This window comes from Xenia sp. Carnegie-2017, unplaced genomic scaffold (genome assembly GCF_021976095.1).
Source record: "Xenia sp. Carnegie-2017 unplaced genomic scaffold, XeniaSp_v1 HiC_scaffold_21, whole genome shotgun sequence".
NCBI lineage: Eukaryota > Metazoa > Cnidaria > Anthozoa > Malacalcyonacea > Xeniidae > Xenia > Xenia sp. Carnegie-2017.
In genome coordinates this window covers 8,238,485-8,262,116 of record NW_025813484.1, presented here as the reverse complement: position 1 = coordinate 8,262,116, position 23,632 = coordinate 8,238,485, and the positions used below count along the sequence as shown (strand labels likewise).

Sequence of the window (23,632 nt, the reverse complement as noted above, 5' to 3'; positions counted from 1 at the left end):
TGAATTTCTTCTTAACCACACGGTATGCAGTGGTTGCCAAGATAGTGGGGCACAAAGGTGCCACTCTTGATCAACTGCTACAATATAGCTACGAGGGAAATGAGAACAGATTCATTTTGGAAACTGTTCTCAAAACTTCAAGTTCATGATATACTGTTTGTGTTTTTGTTCAACAAGGAAGTTTATCTCGTGTTATGGAGGTTTGAAGGATTTTAGACCTTTTTTAATTGTGTTATTTAATGATTACGAGTCTTTATGACAAGACACATGTGTCTTATACGCCCTTTTAAACATCGTTATTGGACATTTCCGGTTTTGTATGATTATGTTTTATAATTAATTCGAATTCCTTCAATAATTGGTAATTGTTTTACGAAACAATTTGTATGTGCGAAGCAACCTTCAATTGCTCTTGCTATTTTTCATTCGTTTTTTGTCATATGCTAGCAATTCAAACTCATACTGGTTTATAACGAATTAAAACAACAATCAGGTATGTTGTTTATTGTTTTATTACGTGTAGAATTTGTTTCTTCATATATCTAATTGACGAATATAGATACGTGGCAGCAGTGACTCTTATTTTCTCTTTTTTTATCTATGATTAGTAATACATCATCAAAGGGCATCGTTCATATGTATTTTACTTTCGTAATCGTAGTCATAACACTAAAACATTGGCTATGAATAGACATTAATTTTCTAACTAGACCAAAATTGTCGGCTCGATGTCATCCAACACTAAATTTTCATAGAATTATGTTTTGCTCTGTTTCTTTTTTATACATTCATAGACATTTATATGTTTAAGAATGTCAAAATGTGTTAATGGTGATAAGTTACAAAAATATTTGAACATTTGTGGAGGGCGTTAGGTTAATAATGCTTGAATATTAACTTTAACGCACAGCGTGACCTGACAAACGTGGCATACCACTGCATATACCTTAGCCAATCATGTATAACGTGTGTTTTACAAAACAATTTGTATGGGCGAAGCAACCTTCAATTGCTCTTGCTATTTTCATTCGTTTTTTGTCATATGCTAGCAATTCAAACTCATACTGGTGTATAAAGAATCAAAACAACAATCATGTATGTTGTTTATTGTTTTATTACGTGTAGAATTTGTTTCTTTATGTTTAATTCACAATTATTGACACGTCGCTGCATTGATGCTTATTTTCGCGATTTTTATTTATGATTAGTAATACATCATCAAAGGCATCGTCATCATCGTTCGTGTGTTTTTCTTTCGTAATCATATCCATAAATCTGCAAGTAGACATTAATTGTTTAACTAGACCAAAATTGTAGGCTCAATGTCATCCAACACTAAATTTTCATAGAATTATGTTTTGCTCTGTTTCTTTTTAGACATTTATAGACATTTATATGTTTGAGAATGTCAAAATGTGTTAATAGTGATAAGTTACAAGAATATTTGAACATTTGTGGAGGGCGTTAAGTTAATAATGCTTGAATATTAACTTTAGCGCACAGCGTGATATGACCTGACAAATGTGTCAGTGCATACTCATTAGCCAATCATGTATAATGTGTTTTAAAACAAATGCGAGGAATCTGAGCGCGAGAAAAGGTATTTTTTTTCATAAGTTTACCAACTTATTGTATGAAATACTTGAATTTTTGTATGAAATTTTCATTCGTGGTGCGTTTATCTTTAATGTACGGCTAACATGTGTTAATATGTTAAAATCGTTACAAGTTCGTGTAAAATACAGCGATGTTCTTAGGGGCTGTTCATATGGGTCCGGCTAACCGGGATTCAGTGAGGCGTTAGATGATTTTGGCAAATGGAAACGATTCTATACTTATCATTAGATAAATCTTCTCGAGCAATTTCACAATATACTGATTTAATGACAGCGCAAAACATTTAAAATTGAAACAGCCAGTTCGGCCTAATTTGAGAATTTCAACAGAAATGACTTGTGGCGCTTAGCAAACAGTTGTAATTTTTACGCTTAAAGTTTTTCCCCCTTTCAATGCATCAAAATCATTTAATGCATCACTAGATCCCGGTTAGCCGGGCTCATATGAACAGCCCCTTAGTTTATCATTTATCATCAGAACAACAATACTCAACAGAATGATTTACGAAAATAATCACAACTTTTGCAATTGAAGTCGTGGCCGTTCGCAAATTTTTATTTTTTTTGGGACGCTTTTGAATTCCTTATAGTTCATTGCGCACATTGTAGCCACCTCGAAAAACTTTATTAGACATCTTTACTAAGTGCAGTACAGTCATGACAAATATCAGTTATTAATTCAAGATTTATTTTGATGCAACTCATGCAATGGATATAAAACATTATTGCTAAGTAAAAGAAACTTATCAATCGTGCGCAAAGAAAAGTGGAAGCCGGTTTAACTTTTATAATCAATCCATAGCCTATGAATTATGATCCTAAACGAAATGTGTTTACAACTTGATGTGGATGTACGGAGTTTTTAACGTTAATGTTCGAAAACCTTGCAGTCTCTAATTATAGAATTTACATACTGGGTACATTGTGTGTATCATAAGTATAACTTACACTTTCCGACTATTGGAAAGTTGCGTTTCTCTTATAACTATAAGTAATTCAATTTCCAATGCATGCGAATTTTTACATTTAGCAATGCTATTCAATATCTTCTGATTGTCATGTTAACAACATGTCTAGTTGTACACTAATGATTCCTAGACTTGTGGACTGTTGGTAAGCACACAACTATATGCACGATTACAGCAATAAAGTACTTTAAAGTTTAAATCCAACACATGTATGATAGTTGTAACAAACACAATTACACAAATCTTAATCATCCAAAGCACCGGTGGCATATTTTAATGTCTTTTTATACTTATGATAAACCCAAAGTACCTAGTATGTAAATCTATAATTCGTGGCTGCAAGGTTTGCGGACATTGCCGTTGAAAACTCCGTACATCCACTTCAATTTGTAAACACATTTCGTTTAGAATCATAATTCATAAGCTATGGATAGATTATATAAGTAAAACCGTGGCTTCCATTTTTCCTTGCGCACGATTGGTAAGTTTCTTTTACTTAGCAATAACATATTTTATATCCATTGCATGAGTTGTATCCAAATAAATCTTGAATTAATGGTTGATATTTGTTATGAGTGTACTCTACACTTAGAGCCAGGGGTCTGTAAGATACACGTTCTCTGCTGTCTATAGAAATACCTCATAAGCGCGTTGCGTAAAATCCTGATTCATAGGCAATGTGTCTTTGTTCTATGTATCCAAGTATAATATTAATATACATACGTTATATCCACTAATCACTATCGAAAACATAGTTAGCTTTTCATTCGAAGCATCACTAACCATTCAAGATTTACTTGGATACAACTCTTTTAATGGTAATGAAGCACTTAGCTGCTTGAGAAAAGCAAATTTATAGTCGTGTGAGAGTGCAAGTTATACGTATAAATAAACCATATCTTATAATTTATGAATGGGGGGTTTTACAATTTCAATTGTAAGAGAATTTTAACGGCCCTCAAAACTAACAATAATAGACCTTTTCAAGGTTATCGCAGCCATATTGCAGGGGGTGCAAAAACATTGGGCCGAGCGCGCGGTCACGCATGGCGTCCATATAAATTACCAATAAATGCTCAAAAATTACCTTATACATATTGGCCATTTCTTTCAAAAATATTTCTCAAACTCGTCCATTTTAATAGTCGAATTATTATTTGCGATTTTTTATACACGTGAGTCCAATTTTGTGGTAATCACAAAGCGGAAAGTTAAAGAAAACATTTGTTTTCTTTGAACAACTTGACCGTCGTTTGAGCGATGTTCTTCAGTTCGCAACACACGTACATGTCTACAGCAAAGTCAGCAAGTATCGCGAGGAACTATTCTACGGCAAACTCTTATTAGTATTTCAAATTATTTGTAAAAAGACATCGCTATTTTTATTATTATGTAAGGCTACTAAACAGCCAGAAGAAACAGCCAAGTATTCAAATACACACTTAAAACTGTTAGTCGATGGCAGGCCGGTGTGAAACCTTACATCATACTCTCTCGTCAACTGTTCAAATTCCAAAGGGACAGGGAGTAAAGATGCCTCAGATTTTGCTGGATTTCCATCAAAACTTGAATCAGAATCCTCGGTGTCATAAGCTTGATGAGGACGCTTTCATGTCGTCCATGTTTCTCTTCCTTTACGTTTAAGCGGAGTCCTCGATTGCTCGTACTCTGATAGCGTAATAAAAACCGAAGGATCATCCGTTCCGCGGTTATTTGGGGTTCTTCTTCCCAAGTGAAAATAATTTGAGCAAATGAAAGTACCTCGTGCACCAGACTTTGGGTTAAAGTCATCGGCTCAGCTGTTGCAAATTTGTTTTCGCAAAATTTCAGCAAGTTCTTGATCTTTGGGCCAATAATGAAAAACTAACTTTCTACGTGAGACCTCTTAACTTGATAATCAGGATAGCGTTTATCATTATCGCAATATCCAACTGCACAACGCGCATTTTTTACCATTTCGGCTATGACTGCTCACAGCTACTCGGCTAGTTTAGGGTTTAGTTCGTTTGACTTGGCTTATGAGTTACGCACATTTGCGAACTCAAGAACATCGCTCAAACGACGGTCAAGTTGTTCAAAGAAAACAAATGTTTTCTTTAACTTTCCGCGTTTTGATTACCACAAAATTGGACTCACGTGTATAAAAAATCGCAAATAATAATTCGACTGTTAAAATGGACGAGTTTGAGAAATGTTTTTGAAAGAAATGGCCAATATGTATAAGGGTAATTTTTGCGCATTTATTAGTAATTTATATGGACGCCATGCGTGACCGCGCGCTCGGCCCAATATTTTTGCACCCCCTGTAATATGGCTGCGATAACCTTGGAAAGGTCTATTCCTCTTACTAAAACGCATCGCTTTGTATATTTATATAGGTATAACCACTGATATGTATATTACACTGGATAACGCAGCCATGTATAAAATATAGTAAGATAATTGAAGCCGGAAGTTGGCTAATTTGATTATGACCGTCGGGGGTATCGGTCCCACTTTACTATACTTTTTCTATTACAAAATCACAGTTTTTGCGTTTTTATTCGTTCTACAAGCTTTTGATTTGAGCAAAATTTTTGTGAAAGGGACAGAACAACCGGCAAAGATATTTAATCCTAAAAAGTTTGTCTTCTTGGCTTTATAATGGCAGAAAATTGAGATGGTACAAGCTTGACCTGCATTGTTTTGAAACAAACTGGAGATTATATGATACTTCTGCTTCGTAAAAAATGTAGAAATATTACAGAATCCTATTACTGCTACCAAAATTTCATCTGCAATGACGTTTATGGAAGATTGCTACAAATTTACTTATTTAACAACACTTTGTTATTCACATCGCTAATATCATAGTAATTTCAAGTTACGTCTTTATTATGTCAGTGAAGAAACAAAACAAATCGACATAGAAAAGTAATCAGAAAGACATTTTGATGAACAATTGTAAGTTGAAAACGGTATCATCAAAATATGCGAATTATATTACCTCTGTTGTCATTAAGCGAAGCAAAGTTCTCAACCAGTTCTTATGTGAACAACTTCAATATCGATGAATATGTTGAAGACATGAATACCTTTGTTCTTACTTTGTTGTAAATTTGTAATTTAAGTATTCATTTTCTAAAAAAACCTCGCACGGCTGAAATCGTTCTTGTCACCTTCAACTTTCAAATTTCAATACAACTTGCCATCTTATTTTTCAGTCTTTACAAAGCCAAAAAAACAGAGCTTCAGAGTTAAAACACTCTACCGGTTTTCCTCTACATGTCATAAAAGTTTAGCCTTAATCATAAGTTTTTAAAAGAAATAAAAACGCGAAAACTGTGATTTTGTAATACAAAAGTATAGTAAAGTGGGACCGATACCCCCCATGAAGCCAGTAGCAAATGATCGATCTTCCGGCTTCAATTTTCACAAGAGATGCGTTATCCGCTGAGATTTACCAAAATTGACTGCTTTTCCGAAAATCTCACAATTTCTCTCTCCCCCCTTAAGAAAGAGTGAGGAAAAAGTATGTGTTTTTCGCATATTTGGCAAGCATTTTATGATGAAAATCACTGTATAAACATAAATTTCATAAAAGCAGGTCTAGTGTGGTTGCCAGTTGTCGGCTTCTACGACGGATGCCTTTTATAACTATCGTCGAACGAGCTATTTGTTGGTCACATATGAATGCAGATGTGCGCGTCGTAACTGTCGTTCAATGATTTGCTCGATCAAAGTTTGTAGTACGCACGAAACAAAATATATCATATTTTATCTCTACTGTTCAGGAGAGAAATGTTAGCTCATTTATTCTCATTAGTATTTTGCTTTCTTTTATGCGATGGCCTTTTTCGCAACAATTGTAAGATTTGTTTTTGTGCATGCATCTCGCATTTCGTAAATGAATGATAAAAAAATATTGTATACAAATCACGAGAAGTCGAGAATCTTTGAGATTTTTGTGGTCTTCTGAACAAGAACTGCATCAAATACTTGCCAGTTGTAGCATATTTGATTTTGTTCTAATGATTGTAAAATGGCAAAAATCAAATAATTAAAACACTTAAATTACAATAGTGTTTATAATACTTGAAAACATGAATACACAATTGTGTATTTAATACTTCTATTCTTTTTCTCTTTTTTATATGTTTCCTCTTAGCCATGTGAGTTCAGAATTTGATTGACTAATACAGCTTTCACGCCAATAATAAATTTTATACCCATATTTGATACCAGTTGCTATGGGATTTTTCCCTCTAAGTATGCAACATCTGGTGTTGTTTATACAAGAATGATGAAGTGCATGTACACATGCAAAAATAAGGCAATAAAACCAGACGAATTAAACACATTTTGTGTTTTTTAATGCTAGAAGCATAACAGCTTTTCAGTAATTATAGAGTTATTAAACTGTAGCTACTACCTTATTTCATTAATATTATGAAATGAATTAAGAAGCAAAAAGTGAGGAAAAACTTGGAAAAGTCAAAACATTTCCCTGGATTATCAAAGGAGAAAATAAAGCAAATGGAAAATGTCCATTCTGTACTTTATTAGGTAAATGAGCTCAAAATATTTTTTCAGCAAAAACTGAAATTAAGAAGAAATATATAGCACTGAAGATTTCATCACTGAATCTTTAACGCTTCAATATGGCATGCGTTACATATAAGTAACATTCAAACAGCATTCTACTAAAATAATTTAATAAAGAGATGTGACATGATTTTACAATTTAGTCGTACAAGAATTGTACAGTTGCACTAAGTCATCATCAATCTCAATAACAATATTGACACAAGCACAAACTTTATGACCTTTTTACATTACATTTCATCAAGCATCAAGACACACAAAACCTTGTCATCTTTATTTGGTACTTGACCTTTTCTTTCAAAGCATTCAAGGCATCTTTACTAAATCCATTATCTCCATCCATAGAATTAGTCCAAGTTCAAATAACTGTTGGACAGGGAAGTCTGTAAACCATTTACCTTTGTAGTTAGACTCTGTCTGGTCAATAGCATCTTCCAGTTGTCTTCATATAGTGATCTATGAATTAGTGTTGGTACTGGTACTGCAGCATATTCCAGAAACATTTTGCTATCCAATCATCTCTTCATGTTGTCAGCAAATTGATCAGAACAAACTCTGCTCTACGTCATGGGTACTCTTTGGGGTGATCGTTTCTTTATAGTATCTGCCTGCTGAGTAAAAAGAGCAGAATTTTTTTTCGCGTCAAACATATTTACGGTTTCACACATTAACAAATAAGAGGAAATTATGTTGATATTTAAAAACAAAAACATCAGTCGGATTTTATCGCTCAGGCTTCAAGTTAAATTGCTTTTCAATTTTTGATGAACAAACAAAACAAATATCTCACCTGTGAAAGCGACATGTTCCTTTTTGTAGACACTACGATATCCAACAATTGTTTGATTGAAGTGTTGGCATTTTAAAAGAACTGCCAAAAAAAGATATCGTGTTTGTTTTTGAAAAATGCTGTATAATTAGCTATAGAGATCAGGGGGAGGTCGAGAATATAATTTTTCTGCAAAGCGATCATTTCAGCGGAAATAGGTCCATTGGCCGCCATTTTTTGGCGTCAGGTCCCAGTCCACGTAGCCGCTCCAGTTATTATAGAACTCAATGGGGCACAGTATAAAAATACACACACAAAATATGATCGCGGGCGCTTGCAGTGTCGGCTTACTCGGAATTGATCGTTTATGTTTTTAAAGTTGCTTACGATATTGCTCCCCGTATTCTGGTAAAAATTAAGGCTAATGTGTTGTCCTGATTTCGGCAACGATCCCGTCTCATTCTCGGAATCAAACACGTACTGTGATGATTTTTTATCCGAGCAAAAGAATAACATGCTATCAGCGTGTTTATCATTAAACGCTTGATAACAGGTTATTTCAATCGTGGTTATCCGTGCGGGGCAATCGTCAGACTTTTAAAAACCTTCGGTATTCTGATGTCTCTATACGGACACCGCATTTGTGACAAAAAGAAGCTTCGTCATGTGATTGTGCACCACAGTTGGCACAAAACATAATTATGCCAGGAGCGTGCAGTGCAATTAACGCTTGTTATTATTCACTATGTAAGCATTCTCGGCCGTGATTTGTCAACTCTCTGCAGATAATTCTCGATATCTATAGGCTATGACGTCATAACCTACAGATAACAGTTTCTACAAATATGGCCGCCATTGAAAGCCGGTTTTGAAAACAAATCAAACAACAGCGATGTTTGCCACAGTTTCTAAAAACGATGTGAAAGCTTTTAAAGAAAAAGGCTGTGAAAAACATTAAAAAAGCGGCGAAGCTGGCATTGAACACATTTACAACATATTTAATTTTAAACGAGACGAACTTGAATAAACCGTCTGAACTTGAATAAAAATGTTTTGCATTGATATGTTTTATAATACTTCAGTGAATAATAAAACAATTATTGAATTCGTTTTTCGCATGATATCAAGAATTATTCAGACCTCGGGCAATTTTATCTGCCTCAGCTTCGCTTCGGTCTAAGAATTATTGACCTCGGTCTGAATAATTCTTGATATCATGCTCAACCTCATCCAATAATTGCTTATTATTTCTTTTATTGATTTTTCGCTGCAGTATCGCAAGAGTTTGCTTTCGATTCCTTTCCAAATGTCATTTAAAATATTTCGCAGTTAAAACTGTTAAATACGACGACAAGTCCTAATAGACCACATGTTAAAATCACAAGTACACATATCTGATTACAACCTTATAATAAACTGATAGTAGTCAGCTATCCGACACTGCAAGCGCCCGCGATCATATTTTGTGTGTGTATTTTTATTTTGTGTGTGTGTGTAATGTATTTTGTGTGTGTATTTTTATTTTGTAGGTGTGTGATGTATTTTGTGTATGTATTAATATTTTTATTTTGTATAATTCTTATTATTTTGTGTGGTGTCCCTTGTGAGCCACCGTAAATCAGGGACTGCGGAACGGAAAAAAATTGAGCGCCATTGAGTGAAAAGTTTGAGCAAGTTGAAACTTTTCTTAACACAGCTCAATACCGCTCACCACTCCTTATTAAGGCGTGCAATTGGTTTGAACTTGACTCGTCTCGTATCGAGCGCATGTTGAGTCAAAATGCTCGAGGGGCTCGGAGCTTTACGCTTACTTTAATTTTTAACTATTCAATATGAAGATCATAGTCTTGAATGTCTAGAAAATATTCTGTCGACTGCCTTTTGCCTTAACTTTCTGGCGCCCTGATGATAATGGTAGTGAAACATTAATTCTTTTCCTTCATTGCACACTCGTAATATCGTTATTATCGTAAATTTCAAACATCAGTGTATCGTTAGTGAATTTTTTGAAAAAAAGCGCCACGTTGGACGTTTATTTTGATAAAAAAGATGAATTAAAAAAATATTAAGATGTAAATCTTAATAGCTACTTCTATATCGTTTAAAGTTATCGGCTCATTGAAGTACCAAGTAAAAAATAATGCTCGTAATATTTAATTTTTTTTTTGTATAACTATATATAGCTGAAAAAGAACAATGTTAGCTAACTATTTGATTTAAATATGAGCTCCTTATATTGCTGGTTGCTTATACATAATGAATATATTTGAAGCGACAATAAATTGCTCACAAATCTTGCTTGTATTCGACAACAATATAGGCGAAGGCATGAGTAAAAACAACCCATCAAATGACATCAATGAACAAAATGGAAAGTTAGGAGATAACAGGGCAGATAATGTCGCAATTAGTAGCATCAAAGAGGAAAATGTGGATAACTACAAAGAATATGGCAAAGGTAATATGTGCGTTAATAGGATTAAAATTATCATTGAAATTATCATTAAAATTATCAAATTATCTTTCTATCTGTTATCAAAGTAAGTTGATTTTAGTGTGTTTTAATTGCGCATGACAATACTTACGACTCAGAGTCAGGTTTTAGTTCATTTTAAGGATTGTACGGTGCTTTGCTTTTGCAAGTAAATACAAACAACGAAATAATTCTTTTTCCAGATTCTGAAAAATATGGGATTTTTAGAGAAAATGCAGACGAGTCCAAAAATGGCTTTGGTAGAGTCAGAAGTCTAATATTAATATTATCACAATGCAATAAGTTAAGCTTCTTGCCGGAGTCAAAACTTACGTTGAAACATGCACGCACTGTCGACAATCAAACGTTTACTAACGACAGACTGACTTCCCATGAACAAATTCCCAATTATATTCTTAAAACGCTAATGATTGCTGACTACCATGCACGTGAGTTCACGTTGAAATCATTAAATTATGATTCTGATAGTGATAGTGATGACGATGGTAAAGAGGATGAAATGAATTCAGATAAATTAAAAAGTGAAAGTGTTGAAGGGGTTAACCCTATGGATGCATTGTTAGGGATTTTTCATTGTTCGGATGATTTCTTACGACGAGATATAGCAGTTAAACTTAGCGCCTGTCAACTCAGCGTTCCTTTCATTTTACCTCATCCTGACATGCCGACAGAAAGCGTAACAATCTTACTTTCAGCGTTAGAAACAATAAAAAAGTCTTGGAAAGGTGCTTCATCGGACAACACTGCGAAAGAGGTGTACGCAACTGAACATCCATTTCCTGTCGTGTCATTTATCCGGGTGGGTGATGTGACCATGTCTAAATCTTCTCTGATGAATAAGATCATCAGCGATGGTAATGGTGATCATGAATTCTTTTTTCATAAAAACATCAAAGGTGGTGATGTTAAAAGGAAAGTCGTTGATGGTTTGGTAGAGCTTGTGTGGTATCTTCCTGGTGGATGTGACAAGAACGCGTTAAAAAATGAAATCTGTTTCGCCAATCTACGTGGAGATGCCCAAAATTTTAAGAAGCAAGTTAATATACTTAGACAGATATCAAATGTGTTGTGTATTTTATTGCCCTCGGAAATGCCTGACAAACACATGAGAAACTTCTTAAATGATGCTCTGCTGCTCAATGGCAAAAACATGCTCATTTTCAACGAAAACAGGCGAGAAGAAGGAAAGAAATTCTACAACGGTTTGAAAAATCAACATTCTACAAAATTATCATTTTTCACAAAAGCACAAAAGCCAAACGAATATAATTTTCTTCAAAGTATTCACCAGGCTATTATGAGCAATATAAAAAAGGATGAAGTGAGGTCTTTAGTAGAACTCAGACAATGGTCAAAAGAAAGTGGCATTTATTTTGATGATGACAAGCCTTATGTTGACTTAGGAAAAACTGTGGAAACTTGGCTAACTTCGGGGTATAACGAAGCAAAAAACCTGTTTAAGCTACAAAGTCATATACCAGTTTTTGCTGACTTAGAAAGGAAGAAACTTAATCCAAAAGTTCGTCGTAGCAATGAAAATAAGACTCGGCAAAACGAAACCGATGAATTATATAAAGAAATTGAAAAAGAAAAAGTTGCTCAAATGTGTTCTTTTGAGAGAATGGATGACGACGTCGTTCATTTTCTTAATTGGATTACTGTATTGGATGAAGCTGAACGAAATAGAAATTTGTATCGAGTAAAGCATTTGTTAGATAAGACGTCGCTTTCTGTGATGACAAAATTGCATCAACAATATCACCAGGCTTCAATTTCCTTTCGAAAAAGAAAGAAAAAAATTGATTTTGAGCCAGAGGCACCATCTCAGGAAGAAAAGCATTTAAATGAACTGGAAGCATCAATATCAAGGTCTTCGTTTGGTTTGGAGCATATCATTAGAGAACTTTCTCAACTTTATCAACTGCCGAATGTTGTAACGATTGATTATGCTGGTGCTGCAGCTGAGATTCTTCTATCTGGTCATCCCTTGGAATTAGTGGATGGTGATTCAGGTTACATACCAATGAAATGGTTTAATGCTGTTTTTGAAAAGTTGGAACGCAAAACAAAAAACGCTCGAATTTACGTAATTTCTGTGTTAGGTATTCTAAGTTCCGGTAAATCGACAATGTTGAATACAATGTTTGGTTTGGAATTTCCTGCAAGTGCAGGAAGATGTACTTGTGGTGCTTTTGCTAGTCTTATTCCAGTTAGTGAACACGTTAGATCCGAGTCAAATTTTGATTATATATTGATCATTGATACAGAAGGTTTGAGAGGATTGGATTATCCAAAATTGAGAGAACACGATAATGAATTGGCAACATTTGCTATTGGTGTGTCTGATGTCACGATTGTCAATATCTTTGGTGAAAACCACAATGAAATGAAAGAGTTTTTGCAAATGGCTGTTCATGCTTTCCTGAAAATGAAACTTGTGAAGGAGAAGAAATTTTGTAAAATTGTCCATCAAAATGTTGCTGCCACTGACGCTACAAAGATGTTAATGATGGATCGGCGAAATCTAAAACAGGATTTAGACAAAATGGCTAAGCTTGCTGCCACACAAGAAATGTGCGAAGATCAGTTTCAAAAGTTGGATGATATCATTGCATTTGACGAAAACGAAGACGTCTTTTACATCCCAAGTCTTTTGAAAGGAAGTCCTCCTATGGCTCCAATAAACCCAAATTATAGTAGAGCTGTTCAAGAAGTGAAAGAAAATATAATCCATTTAATGTGCTCCAAGGTAGTTAGTAAAAACAATATTACTGTATTTCGTGAAAGGGTAAACATGCTCTGGGAAGCTATGCTGAAGGAAAATTTCATTTTCAATTTCCGAAATGTAATTGAAGTTAGAGCTTTTATATCTTTAGAAAAAAAGTATTTTGAGGAATATGTTAAAATTTTGTTAAACGGAATGGCTGAAGTTGAAAGAAAAGTACAAGTAGAGTTGAAGAGATGCACAAGGCGAAACGAACGTTATGAACATTGGATGAGGAGTAAATATGATATTTTGAAACTGGCAGATGACCTCAAGAAGGAAATGGAAATTTCTATGAAGAACTTTTTTGAAAGCAGCGAAGATAGCTCAACCCTTGAACAATGGAAGGAAAACATAATGAACAGAATTTTGCAGCATAAAGAAAATTATCAAATGACTGTAATGAAAAAATGCGAGGCAATTTTCAATCATTTGCAGCAGCGACAAGAAATCGAAGAGAAGAAACAAAAATACGAAAAGCAGCTTCTTCAAAAAGCCCAAACCTTTATTACATCTGGTCAGAATACAGATGATGTGGAAAAATGCAAAGCAGCATTTCAACAAGAATGGCAAAAATGGATCGTCGAGGTTCCTGTTTATGAAGGAACGAAAAAAAACGTAAATAGTGAAATGGTAGACGTGCTTTGTGATACGAATCACGCTTTTAATGATGTTATGGAATCAAAACTTAACAATAAGAAATGGGATATTTTGAATTTTCACGGGGTTGATCCTTTCATTGATGCGAATGAGCTTTCTCTACAGCAATCTATTTTACAGAAGGTTGATAGTTGGATGGGATTTGGAAAAAATGAAGCTGTCGTTCTTGCAAAAAATATCAAAGACGAAGCTGTCTCTAAAGGAATTGCCTTTGCAAAGTACATATCGAAAACTGATTTTAGATACTCTCGTGATCACTTAACACGTATGTACCATGTAGTAACCTCTACTATAGAAGAAGCATCTAAAAACGGACGCTTTAAATTTAAGAAAGAATTGATTTGTGATATTTTAATTTATACCTTTGCACACACTTTTGAAATTTTTGATGAAATGGAACAGCGCTATTGTGAAGAACGAGATATCAGGCGTAACCTCGAACTAAAATTGAGACCAAACCTTGAAACTTATTTTGTTAATCTTTGCAACGAAAGAAATCTTGGCCGCTAACTCGCTGGTCGATGTGTTTCTTAAGCCTATCAAATCAGAGCTTAACAAGACCATGGGACCTACTGTGACTGTTCAACTTTTTACAAAGAGCATGTTCCAAAGAAAAGGTCCTTATCATGCCAGTGTTTTAATTCAACTTGGGGAGCTAAGTATGTTTGAATTGTTCGTTTCGTATTTTGAGAATCCAGTTAAATTTCCGGAGGGTAAATTGCAAGAATCAGTGAAAGATTATTGCTTTAAAAAACCTTCTTTGGTTCAATTGTTGGTAAAGAAGGAAACGCAAAAGATTGAGTCAAATATTTCATACGCTATTGAATTTACCAGTCAGTTAGCAAGACATGAATTTGAACTAGGAGGTGGAAAGTTTAAAGTGATAAACTTGATTAATCTCTTTGTGCTAAAATGCTCTTCTTTTGCAATCACGAATGAGAGATGTTTGCTGTAGCCATATTGGATGAAGAATTGAAAGATATTGAGGTATTCGACACAAAAATTCGTCAAACAGTTTCGGAATTTGTGAAAACGTTGGCAGAATCTGATTTGGATAAAGAAACTGTTGGGAAATGGGATCCAGCTCCACATGAAATTCTTTTCCCTCCAAGGTTTGGCTGTCAGTGCGTTTGTCCATTTTGTAAAGGTTTGTGTGATCACACTACAGAAGGCCATCCAGGTAACCACTAAACACGAATACATCGTCCCCTGGGCTTGACAAGTTATCATGGTGTCAAAAGCCAAATTTTAGTTTCCGGGATTTGCACATTCTATGTAGACGGGGAGGGAACATTTGAAATTCATGCAACAGATTGGGAACCACATCCCTGCAAAGATTATCAGTCAGTAAACGATTACTACAAATCTTGGACAATTCCTCCAGATCCTTCATTTGAAGCTTCTTAATATTGGCAGTGGCTTATGGCGAAATTCTCCGAAGAACTAGCGGAACATTATGGAGCAAAGGAAGCAATTATTCCTTCAGCTTGGAGAAAAGTGACCTTCAAGGACGCCAAAGAACAACTCAAGCAGATCTACAACCTCTGAAATTTCTGTTCAAGGCATCGCTTAAAGATTGATTTGTCTTTTATAACTTAGTCAATAAAAACCCCAATGAATTATTCATCAGTTTATTGTATAAAAACCTTAAATTTCCATTAAATAATAGTCTACTTAAATTTAGATAAATGCCATGAGTAACCTGAACATTACAATGATATAAACTGTATATAAATGTTGACACAATGTCTACAGATGTTGCGACGACTTCTGTTTACTGTTTTCTGTTTTCTGTCGACTCAATTGGTGGTGATAACTTGTAGAACATTTAGAACACGATTACGACACATCAACGTGCTGGTGGATATTGAGTGAGGTCTTTATGCATAGAGAATCATTCTGATCGAAAGAGATGTTTAAGACCAGTCATCTGGGAGGACGAAGGAAGAATGATACCAACCATCTGTGACTTGAAACTGTGGCACACACAAGCATAAAGTAGTTTTTAATTGTTTAACTTTGTGAAATTCTTTTTATTCGTTGTTTGATATGTTATACTGACCGACAAGAAATACTGGGGATAGCTGCACTAAGCTTCTTTTTACTTTAAAAAGTTAAGGTTAATGTTGAACATGCTTAAAGTAAGTGCGGTTAGCGTAATCAATTTCATAGCTACTTTTTGTCATTAAAAAGCTTGTAAACTGTGTTTTGATTTCCTATTCAGTAAATTGCTAATTCACATCTCCGCTTTTTCGGGAGATATGAAATAGCAATTTTCAATATTATCATAAATGAAGGAATACAACAGCCTATTGAACGTTTGTAATTGATACAGAAATAGATAAGCAAACGTCGATGTAAATGCTTCTCTTCGATGACACAAGATTTAAGACATGCAAAAAACACATTCAGATCGATACTTGTTGGTAGTATTATTTCATAAATTTGTTGTGATGTATGTGACTTAGCTTTCGTAAGTTTTAAAAACATTAATTTGACTTAATTTTTTCGCTATTATCGTATATTTTGTCATTTGATTTACCTAATACAATATATGATTGTCATGTATATAACTTGTAATTGAAACTAATGTGCAACTATAACAAGCGAGAATATACTCCCGCACGACAATCGAATTTTTTTGATCAACTTCTATCGTCGGGCGAGATTAAGGATCGTATTGACGAATTTGTCATGATCAACACCGATACGCGTTCTGTCTGATTTCATTTTTAAATGTTTATTGTGTGAATTTCAGATCAATAGACTGACGAATTGAATGATAAATGTAAAACGTCATTAAAACAATGTGGAAAGTACCCTTAACGATGTGCATTAAATATGCATCATTAGGATGGCAATGTAATCTAAAAAACTGTGGTTTGATGAAAAATATGACCAATTATTCTGTTCTTATGAAGATAGAATTCTGGTGTTTGTATAATGCATGAAACTATGCATACATAGGAATCACGAATTTCAAAGGAAAGATGTGGAAAACTGGATGCGTAGTTTTTGCGTCTTCATGTGTTATGTAAAGATGGAAAGTTTTTTTCGTAGCATTATGAATAATATATAAGAGAGGGGAATACCACTAATTTTACTTGGCATAGTTAATGAACAAAAGACGTACAACGATTACTCAGTTTGAAAATTCATAGACAAAGTTTAAAAATTGTGGAAAGTGAAAGGATAGTTTGTTTTGTCCAATATACAAGAACATCATGTTTGTAAATGTAGATCGTCCAGGTTAGTATAGTCCTGAGAAGGACTGTTTTTGTTGTTTTTGACTGACGTTTCGACAACCTTAGCGGTAGTCATCTTCAGAGTCAAAAGAGTCAGAGTCAATTTTGTAAATGTAGATGTGTTCATTTGCATTCTACATTTACAAACATGTAACGATACTTCCGGGTTCAAACCATCTACTTAAATACAAGAACATCGTGCAATTGTTCTCTGTAAATTATTTCATGCACACTTGTATGTGTGTCGTAACCGTACAAAATCTTTTTTTTTGCAAGAATGAACCATCAACCATAGTGTAGTTTTTTACTTTTTTCATGTCAATAGTGAAATGGTTAAAGTTTAATTAGTATTTGTAATCATGTGTGTTTGTTGCAAAATGCTCCAAAATGAATAATGACAATGGCATTTCATCCAAGTTGTGATAAAACAATTTTAGCAGCTGATGACATATTTGGAAACATTGGAATTTGGAATGTGGTGAGTCTTTGATTTGGTTTGTGTTGCTTTGCTCTCCATTTTGATGTCTTTTGTTTTAACAGTTGCTGTGTTTTCTAATTAAACCGTTCTCTGATAATTGTTGGTCCCATTGAGGATTTTGATCACATTAGTCTTGTTTTGTTTAAGACTTGCTAGAAACATCAAAACTTATCCATTTGTTGGAGCTTTACATGTTGGTATAAAGTAAAGTCTTCTTTTTCATTTAGAACGCCAGCGAGGAAGATGATGACGTCATCATGTATCGACCACACGCCCGTAACGTTCGACAAGTATAATTTCTTCCAATCAGAACGACAGTCTTTTCCTCGAGTATTGATGGATCTTTGAGACGTGGAAACTTCAATGCTTGTACTTTTGGTTGGCAGACGTACCGTAGATGAAGACTTCATAGCTATTTAGCACCTTTGCTGTCTAAAAACTGGGAAGCATTTCATTGCGCCTCCAAAACATTGCTTTTTTCATATTGTTCAACCATAATGCTATTTTCTATCAATGCTCACGATACAGGACTAAGGTACATTTTTATATTTTTTTTTGTTAAAAGGACTGTTGCTTTATGAGAAGACTGTTGGTGCTGACGTTTTGACAACCTTAGCCGCATTGACTCTACTAACCTGGACTATCCACATCCACAAACATGTAACGATACTCCTGGGTTCAAACCATTCACTTTATAAACATATATGAATGTTTTCCTATTTATAGATTCAGTTTTATCATGTGGAACAAATAGAAACGTCTTTACTGTTTGAAAAGTTTGATCCAAACTTCACCACAATCACATCGATAAATGTTTTTCATCCGACAAGGAGCATTCTTGGCGCTGGAAATTCGAGTGGCAAGATTTTATGTGGTCAGATTAAAATTATTTATTTATTTCATCGCTTATTATTTAGGAGTTTTTTCCCTTTTTTTACGTATAGTTAGTTAGATGAATGGGTTTTCAAACCATCCATTTATATTGTTTTCATCTTTATTTGAAAAAATATAATTTCTTTCAAAGAAGTTGAATTTCTTCTTAACCACATGGTATGCAGTGGTTTGCCGAGATAGTGGGCACAAAGGTGCCACACTTGATCAAAAGCTACAATATAGCTACGAGGGAAATGAGATTAGATTCATTTTGGAAACTGTTCTCAAAACTTCAAGTTCGTGTTATACTGTTTGTGTTTTTGTTCAACAAAGAAGTTTATCTCGTGATAAGAAGGGTTGAAGGATTTTAAACCTTTTTTAATTGTGTTATTTAATGATTACGAGTCTTTATGACAAGACACATATTTCTTTTACGCCCTATATAGATACGTGGCAGCAGCAGTGACTCTAATTTTCTCTTTTTTATCTATAATTAGTAATACATCATCAAAGGTATTGTTCATGCGTTTTTTACTTGCGTAATCGTTGTCATAACACTAAAACATTGGCTATGAATAGACATTAATTTTTTAAATAGACCAAAATTATAGGCTCAATGTTATCCATCATTAAATTTTTATAGAATTATGTTTTGCACTGTTTCTTTTGTATACATCCATAGACATTTATATGTTTAAGAATGTCAAAATGTGTTGATAGGGTAAGTTACAAAACTATTTGAACATTTGTGGTGGGCGTTGATGAATAATGTTTGAATATTAACTTTAGCGCACAGCATGATATGACCTGACAAATGTGTCAGTGCATACCACTGCATACACATTAGCCAATCATATATAACGTGTAAAACAAATGCGAGGAATCTGAGAGCGAGAAAAGATATTTTCTTTCATAATTTTATCAACTTAAAGTATGCAGTATTTGAATATCTAGTTTGCAATTTTTGTTCGTAGTGCATTTGTCTTTAACGTACGGCAATAACATGTTTGTTAACATGTTAAAATCATTACAAGTTTCTGTGCGCCCTTTAAACATCATTATTGAGCATTTCCGGTTTTGTATGATTATGTTTTATAATTAATTCGAATTCCTTCAATAATTGGTAATTTTTTACGAAGCATTTTGTATAGGCGAAGCAACCTTCAATTGCTCTTGCTATTTTCATTCGTTTTTTGTCATATGCTACCAATACGAACTCATACTGGTATATAATGAATTGACAACAGTAGGTATGTTGTTTATCGTTTTATTGCTAGTAGAATTTGTTTCTTTATTCATCTGATTGACAAATATAGATACGTCGCTGCATTGATGCTTATTTTCGCGATTTTTGTCTATGATTAGTAATACATCATCAAAGGCATCGTCATCATCTTTTGTGCGTTTTTTACTTTTGTAATCGTAGTCATAAATCTACAAGTAGACATTTTTTTAAGAAGTCCTAAATTGTAGGCTCAATGTTATCCAATACTAAATTTTTATAGAATTATGTTTTGCACTGTTTCCTTTTTTATACATTCATTCACATTTATATGTTTAAGAATGTAAAAATGTGTGGATAGGGTAAGTTACAAAAATATTTGAACATTTGTGGAGGGCGTTAGGTTAATAATGTTTGAATATTAACTTTAGCGCACAGCATGATATGACCTGACAAATGTGTCAGTGCATACTCATTAGCCAATCATGTATAACGTGTTTTAAATCAAATGTAAGGAATCTGAGCGCGAGAACAGGTTTTTTTTCATAAGTTTATCAACTTATTGTATGAAATACTTGAATGTCTAGTTTGAAATTTTCATTCGTGGTGCGTTTATCTTTAATGTACGCCTAACATGTGTTAATATGTTAAAATCATTACAAGTTCGTGTTAAATATATGATGTTCTTAGTTTATCATTTATCATGTTATTCGTGTAAAATACAGCGATGCTCTTAGTTTATCATTTATTATCAGAACAACAATACTCAACAGAATGATTTACGAAAATAATCACAACTTTTGCAATTGAAGTCGTGGCCGATCGCAAATTTATATTGTGTTTAGGAATTTTTTGAATTCCTTATAGTTCATTGCGCACATTGTAGCCACCTCGAAGAACATTATTAGACGTCTTTACATCTAAAATTAATATAAAGAACAAAGTTGAAACTTCAAAGTTTACATTAATTGAAAAGATTTACAAAATAGCAGTATTAAGATATAAATCCGAATTAACGTGAAAAAGAAAAGCTTTCGAAGGAATTGTTCAAACCATTCAAACGTTTGCTGGCAGATCTTTATTCAGTATGTAGTATTCGATATTTTTGGTTTAAAGGCTACCCACTAATTCAACTTTTAGGTAAACATGAAGTGCTCTAATTACTATGTGTTTTTTTTTGCATAAAATTGCATTGCTGAAACGAGGGCAATCTTAACTAATTACCCAGCTTCTATTGATTGCTCATATATAGATCTAACATTTGTTATAATAATTAATTATATATAATTAATTATATATAAATAATTATTTTTGTCAATTAATCTATTGATCTTGTTTGTATTTGAAAAATGTAGGCAAAGTCATGAAGAAAAATAAGCAACCAAAAAATATCAGTAATATTGAAATGAGTTTCGTCCGTGGGACGAATGTAGTTTATGAAAATGAAGATGCCAAAGGTAAAAAAAGTACTCATTGTCATGTTCTTTAGTTCCTTTACTACGTCTCTGACTCTCTCAATCTGACTACTACCTATGCACAACCACTGATATATGTATAAAGACTGGTAAACGCAACCTAATTCTGGAACCTAGAAAATTTTGAAGCCAACTTTTGAGAGCGGCGGTCATATTGGACTATCCACTTCTGGTATATATTTTATAATGAATTTTATAATATGTTGTATTCTTTTTATTTTCTCTTTCCAAAATCATGCCAAATCTTTTATTATGATATTTAAGCAACGTGAGAAGATTTTTATATGAAATTTAGCAAACATGAGTTTTTGCCCAAAACCGTTCTATTGCAGTCTTGTCATCATAAAAATTCTTTTTTGTCCCAAGAGTAAAACATGTGATCCAAAATAAATGCTAGAGTAGCAGTTTGTTATATAAAACCTATATAAAAACTGAAAGGTGGATAGTCCAATATGGCCACCACCCGGCTTCAAATCAAGCACTAAATTGTGTTATCCAGTTTTATACATATCAGTGTGCACAACTGATTACTGGCTATTTATATAGATAAGTATTAAAACATCCAAATAATGAATATATTTTACAACAATAAATTTATGATTTATGTTGCAACACTCCTTTAAAAATATAATTTTATTTTTAAAGTTTATATTTAGTTAGATTAATTTTTCTGTCTATCTATTTATAAATATCAACACTCAACAGATTATTCCAAGTTTAATAAACTGATTAACTAGCTAACCATTCAATATATAATGAAATCAATGTTTTGATTCTATAAGCGTCTAAGCGTCTAAGTTAAACGCAGTCTTTATAAACGTATTGGCTTTCTTACGAGACGTCCTGATCTTGTCTTCACTGGTGATAAATTTATTCCACTAGAACAGGATGTTTTTTCGTCATTTATTCTCTCTTTAAGTTGCCATTGTTCATTTTTGTCTGGTTCATTTTTCGTTGATTGCAAACGAGAGGAAGTCGCAAAGTTTGCAATAGCTTGATCACGAGTTTTTCGTGAATGTCGTCTATGTCTTCGAAATTCTGCACCATCTGGTGTCTTCACATTTAACTCCTTGGGTTGTCGGCTTTGTCTATGACAACGGCTGGTTTCCATTTCACATCTCTTTGAACATAGATATTATCCCCTTCGATCAAATTTTTCGAGGGGTTTCGGCGATCTGTCGTAGTGTTTGTTTTTTTTTGTTTCTTTTCAAATTCCATTCGAGTAATTTCAGGGTTCACTGTTTTTGAAATGAGTTGCTAAGTTGAGGATGGCATAATTGACCCAAAGCCTTCTTATTGTGCAGCTGATCCAATGTCACTAATTAGTGTATTTCTTTGTTCTAATATGGCTAAGTTTGGATGGAGATTATCTGTTCGAGATTTCGACAGATCTCTGCTAAATCGTTCGACTGTGGATATCCTGTGCTTGACTTTATTTGTTCAAAACCCCACGTTTTGGCAAATTCAGCCACTCTCTTCAAGTGTATCGTGGACCATTGTCGGATTAAACGATTTCTTGAATTATATGCTGCAATAGTGTTTCATTTTTGGTATTATTGTAAAACTCTTTGTGTTTGCCATTCTAAATATCTCCCAGAATATCCTGTAATAGTCTACAACCAGAAGGTAATTATTCATTATTCTAATAGAATATGTCTGCTGCAATAATCTGCCATAACGTCGTTGTGATCTTTGATTTTACTAAGAGCAATTAAAAACCTACAAAACGACGACAAAATAATTATATTACGTGTCGGTAGATATGAAAGTTTTTGTCTGTTGTGGTATGTTCCCTGATTGTGGTGAAGGAATGGCGCGAAATTTCGCCAATGTATCGGGAATTACATCCTGCGCAATTGAATTCATATACCACCATTGATTTAATTGAATCAGGGATTGGGTCTTTGAATGAGAAAAGGTTTTCGATTTTGAATGATGTGAAAATTAGTCGAATGTCAATATCTGTACAGAAGCGTTTCATAATGTTTGTAAGCCTGCGCTGTGTGTGTCGTGAGTAATGTCCGATGTATGGTAGTTTGAAGTAAAGAATTGTTATTTTGGAATTTTCATTTGTGTTGGTCGTGATCGTCGTGTCAGGAGTTTCGGTGTCTAGTTTGAGGTTGCTTTGTTTGTTGTCGAGATATCGTTTTACGGTTCTGTTAATAAAGTGTAGTGGGAAAGAGTTTCGTAAAAGAGTGGATGTGATGTTTTTTAGTTTCGTTGAAAGCCATTGTTCGTATTGTTAAGTTTGTATGCTCTGTCGATTAGTGTGCGTATAAGTCCGGTTTTGTATGAAAGTGGTGTGAAACTAAAATAGTTCATCAGAAGTCCTGTGTATGTTTGTTTGTGATATGTAGATGTTGAACAGCTGTCATGGAATTTGTTAGTAAAATGTCAAGAAATGGCATTTGATCTTGTTCTTCAGTTTCAAATGAAAATCTAATGTTTGCGTGCTCTGTGTTAATGTAATTATAAAACTTCATG

At 33.8% G+C, this 23,632-nt stretch overlaps 2 protein-coding genes across 3 annotated transcripts in view; both read left to right on the top strand.

The window, feature by feature from the left end:
* Positions 1-75: 75 nt before the first annotated feature.
* On the top strand, positions 76-16,565 carry LOC124444364 (interferon-induced very large GTPase 1-like). Of its 2 annotated transcripts, XM_046994960.1 has the most exons (4): positions 76-493; positions 1,050-1,095; positions 10,258-10,395; positions 10,614-16,565. In XM_046994960.1, the coding sequence occupies exons 3-4, from the start codon at positions 10,266-10,268 to the stop codon at positions 14,363-14,365; spliced, it is 3,882 nt and encodes a 1,293-aa protein (XP_046850916.1). In that variant the 5' UTR covers positions 76-493; positions 1,050-1,095; positions 10,258-10,265; the 3' UTR covers positions 14,366-16,565. The 2 variants fall into 2 exon arrangements, with proteins under 2 accessions (XP_046850916.1, XP_046850915.1); XM_046994959.1 differs by lacking the exons at positions 76-493; positions 1,050-1,095 and having other exon boundaries at positions 9,571-10,395.
* A 2,931-nt stretch (positions 16,566-19,496) lies between these two features.
* Positions 19,497-23,632, top strand: part of LOC124443530 (interferon-induced very large GTPase 1-like) — a 12,629-nt gene continuing 8,493 nt past the window's right edge. The window contains exons 1-2 of the mRNA XM_046993983.1: positions 19,497-19,701; positions 21,029-21,130. Coding sequence (XP_046849939.1) covers positions 21,037-21,130 — 94 coding nt within the window. The 5' untranslated portion in view covers positions 19,497-19,701; positions 21,029-21,036. The remainder of the gene's footprint in view (positions 19,702-21,028; positions 21,131-23,632) is intronic.

Excerpts from the sequence above, each read along its gene's own strand:
- LOC124444364 (XM_046994959.1), top strand. The coding sequence starts at position 10,194 with ATGAATATATTTGAAGCGACAATAAATTGCTCACAAATCTTGCTTGTA. Across the intron at positions 10,396-10,613 it reads CTACAAAGAATATGGCAAAG|ATTCTGAAAAATATGGGATT; the intron begins GTAATATGTGCG and ends TTCTTTTTCCAG.